This window comes from Nerophis lumbriciformis, linkage group LG08, assembly GCF_033978685.3.
Source record: "Nerophis lumbriciformis linkage group LG08, RoL_Nlum_v2.1, whole genome shotgun sequence".
NCBI classification, from domain to species: domain Eukaryota; kingdom Metazoa; phylum Chordata; class Actinopteri; order Syngnathiformes; family Syngnathidae; genus Nerophis; species Nerophis lumbriciformis.
In genome coordinates, this window is record NC_084555.2 from 31,093,472 (window position 1) to 31,112,500 (window position 19,029).

Below are 19,029 nucleotides of genomic sequence, written 5' to 3' on the forward strand. Positions count from 1 at the left end.
TCAGCTGCATTTGGGCGGAAGGCAGAGTACACTCTGGACAAGTCGCCACCTCATCTCAGGGCCAACACAGACAGACAAGCATTCACACATACATTTACATACTCGGGCCAATTTAGAAAGGCTTCTAATTTTGCTGCTGACAGATACCATAGCATATTGCACCATTCCCAGTTGCATTCTTTTGCCAAAACTATTATTAATCTACTTGGTAATTTACAATTAATATCTGGTTACACTTCTGTTAAAATGTAATAAACACATATTTTTTGGCTATTTTACATTAGTTTTGGGAGCAGGGTCTCTGTTTTTCTTGCAAAAGTTGCAGTATGCTTGATATCAAGTGTTTTCATGTAACAACAACAACCAGAATGTCAGCAATGGTAGAGGAAAACACGACAATATATCGTCTGTGAAAGAGTCCGTTAGCATCTCTGCTAAAGCTAAATGGTTAACTTTTGCACTGTTATGCAGCTGTCAAAATTGAGCAAACGGATGAAAACATCTAATGTACTACTTACTGTATCTGCACAAAGTTATAAAGAAACAGAGTGCAAGACAGAGCGATTGTCTAAAAGGAAAGAAGGTGATTATGGCCAATTCAGATGTGAATAATGTAACATCCAAATTTGCTTACCGCATTTTGTATCTGGTACATATGAATACACTTTACATGTTTTTGTGACTTTTTTGAAAATATGTTGGTAATAAACAAGGATAAGTTTTTATTTAAGCATGACATGACATTCGCAAATAATCCTTGCTTTCCTCACCCCATCATAAACGGAGTGTAAACACTAGACAGACAACATTTACAGCTGTTACTGTCAGTTGCTGTATAATCTTGGAAAAAAGATTAGGTATAAGACGCTGACCTGAAATTATTAGAATAAATCACAGAAATAATATAGGAGAATTATGTTTTCTTCAATTTTACTGCTATAAATACACACACTACAACAGAGAAATCAGTGTGTAATAGTATGATTTCACTAGTAAACATCTCATATCGATCTCCTTCGGCAATTGGCGCCACTTTACCCACATACCACTCCTTTAGGGGGGTTAACTTGATTCATGTATAGTTGTGCAAGTGTTTCAGCATCTTTTGACACAGACTTATCCCGGATTTTTACTTCTACATTATCATTCCATTCACTTGTTTAGAAAACTTCCCTCCTCGATGGCTCCACATGCGGGTCCTAAACACTTTAAGCGTTTCCATCCACTGGCTTCAAGCATAAACTGATCATTCTGGAGTCATGAATCTTTGAACTTGCACTTACTTACCCATTTAAGGCAAGTAATTCCGCTTTGCTGTGGGCTTTCGTCAAGTTTTCTCTAGGGCTACCCTAAGCTGCAACAACACACCGCTGTGCGCGCACAGCACACTAGTTCCGTTTTGTAGTGTCATTATAGCATCCTCAAAAGTCAAAACATTTAAAAACAAGTTACGTAAAAGGATTCAAAATCGTATTTAAGATCTTTTATGATATTTTAGGAGAATTTTAGACATGTTAACGCCTTACATTTAAATTGTTGGATTAAAGACTTTTTAAGACTCCACGAATACCCTGTGGGCGACGCACAAATTTGAGTATCGATTAATGGTAAATGGGTTATACTTGTATGGCGCTTCTTTACTCAGAGCGCTTTGACACTATATTTACATTCACCCATTCAAACATACACATTCACACAATGATGGCGGGAACTGCTAAAATTACAGTAAATGTTGTTGACTAAAATATAAAGTATACCGGACAACACATCTTTGAAGTTGTCTTGAAAGCACTTTAATTATTATTGCAGAGGATCTCAAAAACTAAATTCACAAGAAAACATGCACCCCATGAATATTTCAAAGTGCATTTCACACTAAATCTTATTGTGTGTTATTGTTTTAGCTAAAATTTAGCATTGTTTTCAAATGTTGAATAATACATGACTAAAATAGTCACATGAAGAAACAAACTAGTTTTATTCTAGATTGGTTGGCAAGCTCACCTCTGCATACAACAAAAGTAGTGGTAGAGTAATCAGTACTGCTCCTTCTTTACTAGTAGCAGTAATTCAGAACAGTATTAGTCATTTGGAAATATTAGTTCAGGCCTACTTACTGTTGCGTAGATGTCCTGATGACTAGCCTGCAGACGACGCTACAAATTGGTTGTATTTTTACCAAAGAAAATTAAGCCACAGGGTTTACAACGTGTCTTTTTGTCTACCTTGCAAGGGTAAAATGTGTCCATATGTCTTCTCTATTTTCCAGGGATAGAAGACAAATTGTAATGATGTGTGTAACAATACAGAATAGGGACGTAACAATATGAGAATTTCATATCACAGTTATTGTGGCCAAAATTATCAGATATCATTACTATTGTGCACTATGCTCAAAAAGCTTTTTAAAAATAACTTAAATAAGCACACTTTTAGAAAAAACACTATTTTGAATTTCATGTGTTTGATATGTTTCACTGAAGTGTTTTAGTCTTTTATCTGTTTTAAAAGCTAATCTTTTATTGTTGTACTGTAAATATTTGTTTGTACAGTAGCAGTTTAAGATGTATTTAAATGAAACGTGTGTAACAAATAAAATCTATTCTGATTATGTATCACTTCTGGCGGGCGTTGTCTGTCCTACTCTGTTCTGCGGTACTTGAACGGACCATAAAAACAGCCTCTCTCTTTTTCTCTGGGTAGAGATCAATCATCATAATTCCGTGCTAAGAGAGCACAGCTTGTAGGTGCAATGTGCAAAACTGAATTGCTTAGTAGCTCAGGCAGTAATGTGTTTATAGAAGTTTAGATTGGGGTATGTTGTTTTTAACGGTGAAAGACGTATCTCTCTTGTTTTCATGTTAGCATTCAAGTTAGCGAGCTGGCACCAGTAAGTCCGCCAAGGCCCGTAAGTTTATAAAAGCGCAGCTCTCAATCTCGGTTTTTATATCATTTTAATTTAAAAGGGTAATACTAACCATTGGGAGTGTTATCGCCGTTATCATTCTATCTTGTTTCCTGTTGAAAAATCTTAACATCGTGTCTTAGTAGTGATTTACCCCTGCCCCTCTCCTGTGCATGCTACTCTAATTGGATAGATTCCTGAATTGTCTCACCCACCTAAAGACAAAATTAAATATGATTGGATTTTGTCTGTCAATTATTTTCGTTTCGTTTTTATTCGTCGACTAAATTGTCAATTAATTTCACCATTGTTTTTGCCGACATGCATTTGTTTTGACTCGTTATCTTCCTGTTTTAGACAGGGGTAAATAGGTTGTTGACGATAACTAAGGCAAACATTTCTGTAAACAAAATTACCACTGCCTTCTAGCTATGGAAGCTCGCTCTCCAATCAACTAAACAGACTCAAACATTACATGGTGACATTTTGCTGAATTTACTGAGAAATTTGTGAAACTGACACGATACAAAAAGAATGCCATTGGAAGTAAATATCACTAACACAGACACTCGTAAACGTGTTAGCAAATTAGCTAATGCTAACGACACAAGCTTCATTACATTATGACATTAAATCACTCCTACAAACATCACACATTGGACTGTTTGCTAAGTATGAATAGTTTTAGTTATACGGTAAAACTCCCAAACATTGCCTGCAATGATGATGAATGAAGAATCTCTACGAGTAAAAACGCTAAAGATGACTAAAAGTCAGATGGAACGACACTTGTACTTCTGGTTTAAAGCACTAAACAGAAAGAAATACTGTAAATGTTCACCCCGCAGCACCTGCAGTGAGTGAACTCGTCCAAAAGATGGCGCCATAGCACGAAAAAAAACAGACTTTTTCAATGTGTCTGCTTGTGTTTTATGAAAACTATTTGCATTATGGGCAAAGAAAAATCCATAAATTAGCTGCATTTTTTTCTAAGCCACAGGGCTTAAAGCGTAGGAAAAACGTAGCTGCGTATAGTCCGGAATTTACAGTAATATAAATATTCAAATATTCTTCAGGGATAATACTTGCAACACAACTAAAATGGGTCATCAACATGCATTATCACGATATAACAATAGTATTAAAAGCTCTATCGTCGGCATGATTTATGTTGTTTATATTGTCTATATCACGCAGCCCTCGACTGCATGTATAAAACTTGTCTTTGGAAAAAAAAAATTGTACCATTTTAGTCAAACACTTGATTACTGGTAGATAACACTTTACAATGACTATTACAATGTTCCTCAGAAAAAACTTGTTTGACTTGGTAACTGTCAATTCTAACTATACAGGCACAATGCAGCTTAAATCAGCAATAACATGAACATTTATACATGTTAAAAAGTCTGGTAATGGCATTAAATCAGCCCAGTCTCGGTTTAATGAGATCATAGGTGGCCTCGCTAAAGGACAGGAAACAGACACTTTACAGAGCAAATAAAAATACATTTTTAATGTGGAGCTGAGCATCAATCCATCCATCCATTTTCTACCGCTTATTCGCTTCGGGGTCGCGGCGGGCGCTGGAGCCTATCTCAGCTACAATCGGGCGGAAGGCGGGCTACACCCTGGACAAGTCGCCAACACACATAGGCAGACAACATTCACATTCACACACTAGGGCCAATTTAGTGTTGCCAATCAACCTATCCCCAGGTGCATGTCTTTGGAGGCATATCACTGAATAATCATTTTTGGTGCAGTCTAAGCTTTCCACAATGTTGTTATTTTACACCAACTAAAGGCACCCAATGTACTCACAGGTAAGACTTTTGATGTAAGTTGTTGCAAACTTGTGATTTTTAATTGTTTAACACAGTTGGGGACAACTAAATAAACAAATGGAAGCCAAGGACCCGCCTTAGTAAAGGGGTCATATTATGATTCTAATTTACATTTAATACACCTTCTTATGGTCTACAGTATATGACTTGTTATTACAATTTTCAGGAAATGTCCAAAATAACAATTTCTCTCATATTACAAACACACTTCACTTCCTGCTTACAGCGTTTCATGTCCCCCAACCTATGCTGTGCAGTGGATTCTGGGAGGCAGAGTGTATTTTCAGACCCAGCCAGCACCAAAAACAAAGCCTTTTACATTACATTGTCTAGTTTCTTTTGGATTAGAAACACGCTACGAAAAATAATAATGGCTGACTCTCGCAAGCTTTACCCGGGAAATAAATACTACATATAGAGATATTTGCTGACGTAACAATTGGAACGTGCGATTTTGGAACAAGGCAAAGTTTTTTGATAAACATCTCCGCTGGTTTTAATAAAACATTTTGTGACTTATGGGAATCCCAGAGTCTCAAAAACAGGTGCTAACAGGTGAGACGAGTGGGTTTTGCTTAATGTGACCCCTTTATGTAAATAAATAATTTGGCAAAATACAACAACGCTGTACTATATGTACAGTTGAACCCTCAAATGGCTAAATCAATTCTAAATTTGCCCCAAAATTTGGAGAACAAACCAAAGTTATGCATTTACATACTGTAGGTCTGACGGAACAATGCCTTGGGAGATATTAGAAGCTTGGCCATTCATTTCTTGCATAACTTTAGTTATGCAAGAAAAGTGCTCTTGAGCGTGCATCAAAAGTGCATTGTCATTTAGTATTGACATGTCTTGAAAAAGTAAAGACCATCTTCACGTGATCAGATTAGCTTCTCCATTTTTATCTAAACAAAAATTTCCTAAATAACAATTCAACCCAAAAGTAGCCTCCTTTTCTCTAACAACTCTGATCATAGTCAACATTAATAGCAACGTAACGGTAGTGGTTTCTTACCTATTTGCCTTTCTAGATCAGCTGCTTCGTCTGGAGTGGCCCTGGGCAGCACACCTGGATCACTGAAGCTGGTTCTCAGCAGCGTTCCCAACACAAAGAGAAAGAGCACTCCCCCAATCACCGGTATGACTGGGGTCAACTGCAGGGCCAGGAACCGACAACTGAAAAAAGAAGCAATGATCGTGAGAGAAGGACAAATGACAAAACAACAACAGAGGCCCATGTCTATGGAGGTTAATTTATTACAAATGTTTTTTTAATGTTAATTAATGTACGACTACTACCCTGCCTTCTGCCCGAGTGCAGCTGGCATAGGCTCCAGCATGTATGACCAATAATCGCATTAGAGTAAGTGCATGGACACTTGGACTTCACACGTAGGTGAGAAAATACAAAAAAACCCTAACTATTTCAGAAATCAGACTTATTTAGTGCATGGAACCATAGTGACTGTTAACGCATGTGATTAATAAATGAATACATGGTGCTATCATATATGACTGAAGATTAATCACCTACGGGTTAAGGCTTAATCCGGAAGACGAGCGCATTGTTACACAGTCTGTGGTTGAGATGAGAGACAGCCAATTGCCACTCATAACAGAACATTAGATAAATCTGAGGTAACTTGTTGGTATTGCAGCAACAAACATTCGTATCGGTGCATATCGAGTTGATATTACCATCTTAAGGCGAAACATGTACTCAAGGATGGTGCCGATAGCATGAATGCTACATCCACACCAAGCAGAGGAGAACGCTACGCTGGCAGTTTACCTGTGTCAATGCTGTCATCAAAAGTACCACAGTTAAGTTAAACATATGCCTTTGCTAAACGGACAGCCACCAGATGTAAACCATATAAAATCTGTGAAAATCAAGCCCTACAAGAAGATATAAATAAGATCACCACAGCTGATCTGTCGTACAATACCTTGGGGAGGCACAATTACAACAAGGATAAACCAACTGTACTAAACAAACAAGAGCATCAAGTTGCAACTACTAGCTGAACGTGAATTTATTTTGCTTACTGGAGAACATTGGACATCAGTAGGTAATCACAGAAGTAATCAGCTGGGGTGGCCTTGTGCCAAAAAAAGAGATCAGCATTGTCATCTGAAAAGGTAAACAAGCGTTTTTGTTTAAACAACTGGTTAAACTAAAGAAGAGTAGATGCAGATTTAAATGGTGTGCTATGTTAAGTTGTTAATGAGTGTGTTTACTACATCATCGATTAGTAACTGTACCTTGTTTGCAATACTATTGCAAATACTTTCATATATACTTACTGTCACCAAGTTTTGAGCAAATCAATGACTTGCAGTTCAGTAAAACAATTAAAAAAACGTTCCTGTATGACATTCGAATATTAGGAAATTTTCTTAAGAAAATGTTATCTATTCAACAATAACCCGTGATTATTCAAAGTTCAAGAGCGTGATTAATCATGATTTTAAAAAAATCACTTGACAGCCCAATTTAATATACGCAAGTGTAATGCATACTGGGGATTAGGGTTGTCAAAAGTATCGATACTAAATAGTATCCTAAACAATACAGTACTCAATTGGAAAAAGTATAAAAGTGGCGCCACAGTCTCTCCCAAAGCATCAGCAGGGCGATACGCATCTCTACTTACCGCTCTTTGACATAATAGTGCAGAAGTAATAACAAAATAACAAAACATGGCCAAAGCTGCTGCAGGTGTGCCAAAGCAACCAAACTGTATCCAAATTTAAAGAAGCAACAGGGCTGTTTTGAGGTACTTTGCCTTCAAGGCAAACGAAAGGGAGAAAGTCAAAGGATGTTGATAAGTCTGTGTGCAAACAGTGCTGCAACGCAAAGGTCAAGAAGTCAAGTAGTAGGCAATATTTGGCGAAGCATTTTAGGGTTGACATCTTGGCCTTTACAATAAATTTTGACAGTATAGAAAATCTTCTGCTCTAAATGAATTACTGAGGTTATCGTGGTCAGTGGCACGCATGAACGTTGGCCATCTAATTATTAGCAATTATCTAGACTTAGACTTCCTTTTTATTGTCATTCAAATTTGAACTTTACAGTACAGATAAGAACGAAATTTCGTTGCATTAGCTCATGGAAGTGCAGAATAAAAAATCAATAAGGTGCAGATAAAATATATTGCACTTTCGCATATGCATCCACGTTTATGGATGTATGTTATATTGTCTTTATATTCCAGCGAGTTAATCAATTTTTGGGGGTATTTGAGGGGATTATATGATGCATTCAAGAGTCTTACGGCCTGAGGGAAGAAGCTCAGCTAGCAGTTAAAGACTGACATCAAGCAATTAAAGAAAACAGACAAATTGAAAATCAGGCATGCCCATCTAACTCTTAAAGTGAAAGTGGAAGGCCAAGATGAAGTTAGCAGACCCAGTCTGTAGGCAACGGAAGGCCAAGCTGGGGCCAGGATAGATCCGGGCTGTGGCAGGTGGAAGGCCAAAATTTCAGCTAGCAAAACATCTCCTGGCTTTAGTAGGTCAAAGGCCTCCAGATTTCCAAATCCAACAAAAGCAGTCAGAAATGCCACTTGTTGGAAGTAAGCCTTCATTCATCAATTGTTACGCTTAAAACTAGTACAATTTACTTAAATTGGCTAAAAAATAAACTAAAACAGATAGAAATTCAGACCACTTTGACAAGCAGACAAACAAAAGACAGTGCTGTCGGCCATCTTGGATATACTGTTAATCTCTGGTTACATTCTGTTGTAACTTGGTTCAGTCAATACTTCTGTTAAAATGTAATAAACACTTATTCTTCTGTTGTTCTCATATATTACAATAGTATCGGGCAATACTGTAAAATTGGGTATCGATCCAAAAGCAATTAGTATCAGTACTTGTCATACCAATGCTGATACTAATACGTCAAATGTTCAAAATCATTGGATGATTCATATTTAGGTCACAATTATGATCAGACAAAAACACAGGATAGCGGTGTAATAATATTAATTAAAAATCATAACCCTTATTTTCTATTTTTGGGTGTAATTTAAATCCTTTGGGGTTTGCCCTTAAAGCCCTCCAATAATAGGGATTCTATTTCCTGAGTTTGTAAACAATAACAAAAACAACAAAAGATTTTTTAATAGTAAAAAAATATCTAACTACTGTGATAACGTCCTGATACTATATTACTTGGTATCGTTACTGTTGATATTTGTATCGATCTTAGGGTTTACCCCTAGACTGCCAAGATACCTGTGGCAACTAGCCGTGGTCATGGGTGTGGTCACATGACGTCATCGAATAAATTGCCTAATCTGCTGTGATTTTCTTTAAAAAAAAAAAATTTTAACAAGTGTTTTTTACAATTGACTCTTCTTAGTTTTACTCTGCTTCTAAATGTGTGTTTTAACTCCTGTCCAGCACTTTGTGAAACTTTAGTTTTTTTAAATGTGCTATATAAATAAAGTTGATTGGATTGGATAAAAAGGCTAAAAACATTTATACATACATTTAAAAACAAATCTGTTATTATTAATTAGTATGAAGTTATATTTTAATATTGTTTTGCCATATTTTCAATAGTTGTTGCTTATTGTACAATGTACTTCGGGAATTTTTCAAGTGTCATAAAATAACTTTTTTTATATTAAAAACTACTAGTTCTGGTGTTATTATAAAATGTTCTTCTGGTGTTATTATAAAATGTACTTGTGTTTAGAGACTCTTAACTTCTTTCCCTTTATGTCTGTGACGAAAGAGGCGAGCTACAGCAAGCATGACGTCACACTTGCTTTGCGCTGCTCCAGTTGAACATTCTCTTCTTAAAAACCGCCAATGTCCTCTTAATATTTGCACATTTCGTAGATTGCTGTCGACGGGTATATCTGGCTACGTCCACATCGCAGAAATACTGACAAAGCTCCAGACAATGGCGTGTGTCTTGTTTACATCCGGGTTCGGCAGCACTGTTTTCGGTGTTATATATATTCAAACTGTAACGACCTGCTGGTGGTAATAATTAATGTTTGTGTGGTTTGTATTTAATGTCAGTTTTTCCTATGTTTGCAAACACACCGTCCGTGCCCCAAAGGTGGTTGGCGGAGAATGAGGAAGTGTCGTTGTGTGTTCGGCGGGGAAACGCGGAATAACGGAGACGAAAGTGTTTACACGGGAGGTAAAACCTGTTGGAATTGTTCCATTTGTTATCATAAGATTGGTAATAAAAGTTAAAAATAGCGTTGGACGTTGTGTATTTTCTTCTAGGAGCTAAAATATATTGTATTAGTTTAATTGCTTTTCAAGTAAAAAAATGTATATCTATTTTCAAGGTGTGGCGGTAATAAAAATGCTGTGGCGTTCCGCCACATTCAATTACATTAAGGTGATAGCCTGGATCTGCCCACCTTGTTTCCATTCATGAGGTCTAGCTTGCAGTTAGCATATCCTCCTACGGGGGGTGTAGGCATGTTTGATGAGGAATTTAAGAAACTTACTTTATTTGTCACCATGGAGGCGAGGATTGCTGACTTAGAAGTGGCTTTGCACTGTGGACGGACATCAGCTGCTAGCAAGGTTGCCACATTGCATTGAGGACACGTTCGTTCGCTTGTCGCTGTCAAATTTGCTAGAATGTGTCATCATCATCAACATGCATTATCATGATATAACGATAGTATTAAAATGTCTATCGCTCGCCAAATTTATATCATTTATATCGTATATTGTCTATATCCCTTCATGCAACCTTAGTGGCAGACAAACACTTTAACCTGTCAGTGTACTCAGTTTACATAAATGTCATGATTGAAAAAGTGTTTTTCCCTCCTAAAGTTCTACAAAGAGAGAAAGATCAACCTGCAATGCAGCACTAAAACCTCAAAATATTGTTCTAATTGTTGTCATTTATTGTATCTGTTTTTTTGTACTACCTCATATAACCTGAAAATTGCAGTTTCTTTTTTAGCTGTTTGTTTATTTTTAAATATGTATCATTATTATTTAAACAGAGGCTCTGTTTTAATTAAGGTTATTTTTTTGCATTTTCTTGTTGATAAAAATACTGCAATTTCATTTTGGGGTCCTTTTCCATACCATATATGTATCAAAATGGCATAGTTTTGATATCATGTTGACATTTTCATGATCGAGACAACCTAAGTGGCGATTGTGTACCTTGCTGTGTAATGACCAGTCAGTGGATATAATTCCTTTACACACACATTCACACACACTAGCACACGGACTCTCACACGCACTCTTTCACATACCCACACAGACATACATGCGCGCATGCGGCTCCAAAATTGTAATCTGCTCTAATAAGACAATTCTATGTAATCTTATTAACCCTACAATGGCATAAGTGATTATCACAATGATCACATTTAGTGGTACAAAGATGAAGGCAAGAGTTGCTCCCTCCAATTATTCTAATTGACACTGACGATACAATATAATTTGACCAAGTGCAAACTATATGAGTGATAATGTCAAACATAGTCGGTTCAGTCAAGGTTCAGAAAATCAATATGTCGAGCAAATAGGTCAATGTTGCACATGTTTCTTTTATAGAAAGTATACCTAATTTAAATATTTCTGTGAATATTCTTTGATTCAAACATTTTTTTTAAAACAAATCTTAAAACAAGTCCCTTCTTCAACACTTAAAAGGAAAGTGCACTTTTTTTCGCATTTTGCCTATCTTTCACAATCATTTATGAAAGACATAACTATGGATGTATTTTTCTTTTTTTTTTGCATTCTAAAAATTAAATAATTGCGATCAAAAGTCCACTTACAATGGAGCTTATGGGAGCCGCTCTATTCCGCCTGTAAAGCCCTTAAAACATTTTCAAACACATCCATTGAGGCTTTATATACAGTACATGATGTAAGTATATATGTAATGTAGTAACAGGCAAATTTATAATAACATTTCATATTTACGTATTTTGATCCTTTTAAGCATACGCGGCACATTAATTTCAAATATGCATCACAATGTTTGATTTTATTTATTTTTTCTTCATCACTGAGTATTACTTACTGCAGACTTCATGTTGTTTTTTTTCAATTTGTGCACTTTTATTGTTTTTATCTTTCATTTGTACTTTTTATCCAAACCCTTTCACCGTATTTCTTTTGCACTATCTTGTTTAGCTTATGCATTGTTTATGTTCTTTGTTCTTTGCTCTATGCTTTTTAACCTGTAAAGCACTTTCTTCCAATTTTAAAATTGTTATAAACGTGCTATATGAATAAAGTTGCCTTGCCTTGCCATGAGAGCCAACAAACATAATAAAACATAATTTTCATATCTTTCCATTTAAATGAAACATGAATGAAACATCACAAAATGCCACAAATTCAGTCAACCATTTTACATATTTAGCTTCTTCAGTACTTTCTGTATATTGACGTCACTGGAGTAATATCTCTGCACTCTGACCATAGTATCAGATCAGTCATACTCGAATTATGCAAACATTAGAGAGCGATGTGCTGTCTATCATTCACAATCCCTACATAAGATATGAACACGTCTCTTTTTTATTCATGCTAACTTCTAAGTCATAAATAAATAAATACATAAATAGTCCATTAATGAGAGCTCTCTATTAATCCCACAAAACCCTCTAAATAACCATCCAAAGCCTGCCAACAGTTCTCTGTACACATACCGTGGCCTGAATATTAAGACAATATGCACGGGGGGGGGGGGGGGGGGTTGTTGATGTGTGGGGGGAAGGGTTGGGGGGGGGGGGGGGTTTGGTGGTAGCGGGGGTGTATAATGTAGCCTGGAAGAGTTAGGGATGCATGGGATTCTGGGTATTTGTTCTGTTGTGTTTATGTTGTGTTATGGTGCGGATGTTCTCCCGAAATGTGTTTGTCATTCTTGTTTGGTGTGGGTTCACAGTGCGGCGCATATTAGTAAGAGTCTTAAAGTTGTTTATGCGGCCACCCTCAGTGTGACCTGTATGGCTGTTGACCAAGTATGCCTTGCAGTCACTTATGTGTGTCTGCAGAAGCCGCATACAACATGTAACTTGGCTGGCACGTTGTTTGTACAGGTTGAGGGCGCTAAAGGCAGTGCCATCACGGCACGCCCTTATTACTGTTGTTAGGGTGAAAATCAGCAGACATTCGAGAGAGTAGTTGCCCCGAAATTCGGGAGTTTCCCGGAAAAATCAGGAGGGTTGGCAAGTATGCAATGTCAAGCGCCATTCATATAAAACTCGCGGGCCGCACTAACATTAAATTTCCATATAAAGGAGTGGGCCGTGTGTCTGAGACCCCTGGTTTATACATAGCACAAAGCAAAAAAAAACTTTGTATGCAGTGTTATTTCATTTTAAATTTCAAAAGAGTTTTGTGGCTCCCATTGTTTTCTTTAATTTGTGAAACAGGTCAAAATGGCTCTTTGAGTGGTAAAGGTTACTGACCCCTGCCCTAGGGTAACAACAAGAATATATGTTTGATGAATCGTGATTATATGCATGACTGTATGTATGCATATGTGCTTGTATATGTACAGTATGTGTATATGTATGTTTGTACAGTGAATGTGCTTGTGGATGTATGTACCATGAGTGTGTATGTATGTACTATATTTGTGTATGTATGTGGGAGCGTATGTGACTGCAGTCTAAACGGAAATGTGACCTGAATGCGAACGGTATGTGACTTTTTGGGCAAGTCACGTCATTCGTCTGCGCGGGAAAAGACGGAGCTCGCCAGCGGAAGTGGATACTTCATCACAACATACAGTTTCGGTGAGCAAAGTCTTTTTTGGACAACCAAATTTTAAGTGCACCACTCGTCAATAGTATGCAAATAATAGGCTATATGTAATATACTAATATATATTTTGATTCCAAAAAAATAGCGATTGTTAAAGGACCGGAATTGACCCCCCCCCCCCCCCCGGCGTATTTGCTTACATGTTGCGTACATTGCGTAAGTTGTTTACGTATGTGAGTTGAAAAATAAAGCTAACGTAAATCCACACTAGGGATGCAACGGTTAACAATATAATGATAAACCGCGGTAAAATTCCAGACGGTTAGTAATACAGTTTAAATTTTCAATTACAGAAAAACTTAATTTATTATTGCATTTTAGGCAACACTGCTTATTTCCTGAAAACTGAAGCGCCTGCTCACTAAAACCATTTGGTTTGTGTAAACAGGGCGGCGACTACACGGACTGCTTTGAAAATGTTCCCTCCAAGTAAACGGAGCCGATCGCTTCGCTTTACTTCATTTCAATCACTTCTACTTCTGTGGAGTCTCGGTGTGCGATTAACAGGACAGTGCTGTTGGAAGAGAAAAATATTTGATGTTGCAGTTTCATTTTGAAAGTGCAACTAGTGTCCGTTCGTTAGCTTCTGGGGCTGAGACTTCCCATGCAGCAGGCGATGTGTTGGGAACGTTGCCACAACTTCTTTATAAAGTAATTAGTTTGTTGACTAGAATGCTCACTCGTTCTTTAATTTAACTGCTAAATTTGTTAGTGTTCCAATAACATCAATACTAGCTCAAATGTTTTGTCATCTCATCGAATTGAACGCAGGCTAAGTTGTCAGTGAGGCAAACATATTGTGTATTAGATGTGAGAGGTATCACTCTTGTTTATTTCTGTTGGCCGAACTGTTGCACTGAAGTACATGGTTGTTGGAGAAGAACAAAGCATGTTTATTTGACTTTTTTAATCAGCCAAACTGCTTTGTGTTTTATATTTAGATCAAAAAGTAAACACCATGTTTTTGACATTACTTGTGTTTTTTTCATTTCAAAGTAATGAATAACCATTCATGTGACATAGCATTTTGTTAATGTTTTATGGTGTATAGTTAATACCTAACTACTCAGATTTCTACTCAAGCTCTCAATGGATCTGTCCCGATACAGCATGTACATGTACACACATTAGTACATGTAAATGTATGTACATAACTTAAAAATGCCTATCTCTATGAAAATGTAAAAATAGAGATAAAGGCATCATGTAATAAAAAAGCTGGCACACTGATACTATTAATGGACAAAAACACAAATATTTGTCTTTAAATATATAGATAATGTTTAGCTAGAGCATGTTTATTAGGTATTACAAATTACATGATGGCGTCAAGTTCACACCCCAACACTGTTTTACCCATACTTGCCAACCCTCCCGGATTTTCCGGGAGACTCCTGAAATTCAGTGCCTCTCCCGAAAACCTCCTGGGACAAATTTTCTACCGAAAATCTCCCGAAATTCAGGCAGAGCTGGAGCCACGCCCCCTCCAGCTCCATGCGGACCTGAGTGAGCCTGTTTTCACGTCCGCTTTCCCACAATATAAACAGCGTGCCTTCCCAATCACGTTATAACTGTCGAATGATCGAGGGAGAGTTCTTGGTTTCTTATGTGGGTTTATTGTTAGGCAGTTTCATTAACGTCCTCCCAGCGCGGAAACAACACACAACAACAGCAGTCACGTTTTCGTCTGCCGTAAAGCAGTTTGTCTGCCGTAAACAGCAATGTTGTGACACTCTTAAACAGGACAATACTGCCATCTACTGTACATGCATATGTGACAATAACATCTACGGCTTTTAGAGAGTGCACAACTGCGCACACAACAAGGAGACGAAGCAGAAGAACGAGGAAGATACAGCCATGGCGACGCCGACGACGAGTAAGATGAAGAAATACGCTTGTAAGTTCCAAGCCGTAGCTGCGATTGGACCTGGATAGCCTCCGGGAAGAAGTAGTGGACTACCAAGTGCTTGGCAGTGAAGATCTTCCTCAGAAAGCAAAGATTGACCGGTTTTGGGCCATGCTAGGGAGAGATGGTAGATTCCAGACTCTAGTGCATTTGATGAAAGCACTTTTGTGCGTGCCACACAGCAATGCATCATCAGAGAGGGTGTTCAGCATGGTTAGAAAAATAGTGACAGAGAAAAGAACAAGGATGGACAATTCAACCCTTAACTCAACAATGACTAGATGAGTGTTATGTGTGTATATGTGTAAATAAATGAACACTGAAATTCAAGTATTTCTTTTATATATATATATATATAATAAAATAAATATATATATATATATATATATATATATATAAAATAAAATAAATAAATATATATATATATATATATAATAAAATAAATAAATATATATATATATATATATATATATATATATATATATATATATATATGAAATACTTGACTTGATGAATTCTAGCTGTAAATATACTCCTCCCCTCTTAGCCAGGCCCCAACCACGCCCCGCCCCACCCCCGACCACACCCCCCACCTCCCGAAATCGGAGGTCTCAAGGTTGGCAAGTATGGTTTTACCAAACATAACATAATAATCCTGATTAATAATCGGGATTTCAATATTATTAAAAATAATCGTAATTATATTTTGCCCATAATTGTGCCGTCCTATGTGTAAGAATAGACCTCATATATGAACACTATTTTTATCTATATGGACAAAAAGTGCAGTTACGTCTTATGTATATATTAAGGTGCCACATTTATTTTTATTTATAGTGTTATTTTGTTGCTAAAAAAACAACAATTTTAAATACCTGACAAAATGCCGTTGAGATAAATTTCATGTGAGAGCCGTGTGTGTGTACCTTTAAAAGGCAGTGCCTGTTGCCTAGTGATGTGTGACGTCAGCAAGTCCATGCTTAGTCTGAGGCGCCCAGGAATTTTAACTTGAGCTGTCTAAATTGGCCCTAGTGTGTGAATGTGAGTGTGAATGTTGTCTGTCCATCTGTGTTGGCCCTGCGATGAGGTGGTGACTTGTCCAGGGTGTACCCTGCCCGAATGCAGCTGAGATAGGCTCCAGCACCCCCGCAACCCCAAAAGGGACAAGCGGTAGAAAATGGATGGATGGATGGATGTTTTTGTTAGCTTTGCAGGCTAGCAGCGACAGTTTGTCAGCCCTGACAGCAGCTCTTTTGAATCTTTCACTGGTTTGTGTTACCTCTGCTTAATAAATAGATTGAATGTGCTTCCATGACTGTATTTTTTTTTTTAACAAATGGGGTATTGTTTGGATGACAAGTTTGTTACTCCAATCATTGATTTCTTGTTCAATATTCCCCCGACCCTCATAGTTGCTAGCATGCAGTGTAGTTTGTGTTTTAAGATGGTGAAAAAAAACGTTTTATTTTACTGACCAGTTCCTCCAACGAAGACCTTGTTTCTTTCGTGTTGGAAGACGGTGTGTGTGAACTAGGGGAAGGCCTGCTTCTCCTAGTTCACACACCTCTGTGCAAGGCGCAGGATGGAGGGACGCACACAAAGTGATCAGTGACACTTCCGCGTCAATCGCTTGTCCATTTGGTTATACCATACCAACCATATACCAATTTTATTTATAAAGCCATTTAAAAACAACCAGCTCCGGGTTGGGGAGGAGATCTTGCCCCACGTGGAGGAGTTCAAGTACCTCGGAGTCTTGTTCACGAGTGAGGGAAGAGTGGATCGTGAGATCGACAGGCGGATCGGTGCGGCGTCTTCAGTAATGCGGACGCTGTATCGATCCGTTGTGGTGAAGAAGGAGCTGAGCCGGAAGGCAAAGCTCTCAATTTACCGGTCGATCTACGTTCCCATCCTCACCTATGGTCGTGAGCTTTGGGTTATGACCGAAAGGACAAGATCACGGGTACAAGCGGCCGAAATGAGTTTCCTCCGCCGGGTGGCGGGGCTCTCCCTTAGAGATAGGGTGAGAAGCTCTGCCATCCGGGAGGAGCTCAAAGTAAAGCCGCTGCTCCTCCACATCGAGAGGAGCCAGATGAGGTGGTTCGGGCATCTGGTCAGGATGCCACCCGAACGCCTCCCTAGGGAGGTGTTTAGGGCACGTCCGACCGGTAGGAGGCCGCGGGGAAGACCCAGGACACGTTGGGAAGACTATGTCTCCCGGCTGGCCTGAGAACGCCTCGGGGTCCCACAGGAAGAGCTGGACGAAGTGGCTGGGGAGAGGGAAGTCTGGGCTTCCCTGCTTAGGCTGCTGCCCCCGCGACCCGACCTCGGATAAGCGGAGGAAGATGGATGGATGGAAAAACAACCACATGGTTATGGTTTAAGTCTATTTTAAACATACCATACAGATGGGCAAAACATTTTCTGTAGTTTGGCCATATTTGGATGCATTTATTTTAGGAGCGAAATGCAATGAAAGGGCTGAAATCCCTATTCGCACATGTGCGACAGTTTATTTTTTCCAAGTCACAGTCTTTTTTTAGGCGCATTTAAAGTAAATTTGTTGCACCGTACAGTCCTGCCAAGAGTGGCATATTCAACTTAATGCCAATAGTCTACTTCTCGGCTTCAACAACAAAAAGTGAAATTGATTCATACTTGCAAATGAGACTCAGAAGTGTAAGAAAACATATACATATATACCAACTAGTCAGCACAGTTGTCATTATCAGCTTGGTGTTAAATGTTAAATAAAAAAATATCTATTATTATTAAACAAATTCACATTTTGGCCAAACAGATGAACACGTACACGCAAGTACGTGAAATCGGTACCGCTTTAGATACAGATTCCCAAGTAGCGGAATTGGCATTTCGACTCCATTGTGAAAAGGTGCCCATTCCTAGCGTCAATTGTATCTTCAAACTTAACAACATGGACTATAAAGATGACGCATACTTGTGTTTTTGTAAGTGTTGCTTTTCAAGGTTGATCATTAAGATCAAGGCAGTGAGTTCTCTGTATACTGATTGCTTTTAAAATGTACAGTAGCTCATCTACTGCTCATATGGTAACACCTTAGGAGGGGCAGTAACATCCGCTGATGTATGCCAACCTCAGTTATTCACATACTGTAAACTGAGCCAAACTGAATTTTAGCTTGCTATGCTATGTTGGATTCCACAAATGTGAATGCAGGCGATATCAACATGAACCCACAGAACTCCCTTCTTGTTTATTTTAACAGCTTGAGATGAACATCTTCCAAACATAAAAAGTCAAACAACAAATGATAATCAAGCAGTAAACCTAAAATAAATGCAAAATAAAACCATTATTTGCCAGTAAACCATATAAAATTGGTCTTGGCAGTGTCCTTGCCCTGTAAGAATCATGTTCCATCTAGCACAATCAGGACTTAATCAAGCTAATATTCACCAAACACAAAGCACAGTGAGGGAATGTGCTCTACCTTCTACAGACAAAACAAATGCACTGTTTGGGATACTATGATACACCATTGGATTGCCGTGTTGTAAGTCTTGGAAAAAATGGATCGGCTAAATTA

At 38.1% G+C, this 19,029-nt stretch overlaps 1 protein-coding gene across 6 annotated transcripts in view; it reads right to left on the reverse strand.

The window, feature by feature from the left end:
* zdhhc14 (zDHHC palmitoyltransferase 14) overlaps positions 1–19,029 on the reverse strand; it is a 113,613-nt gene that overhangs the window by 55,830 nt on the left and 38,754 nt on the right. For all 6 annotated transcript variants that reach the window (XM_061968659.1, XM_061968662.1, XM_061968657.1 and 3 more), the window contains exon 3: positions 5,771–5,931. In XM_061968659.1, the coding sequence (XP_061824643.1) occupies positions 5,771–5,931 (161 nt within the window). The remainder of the gene's footprint in view (positions 1–5,770; positions 5,932–19,029) is intronic.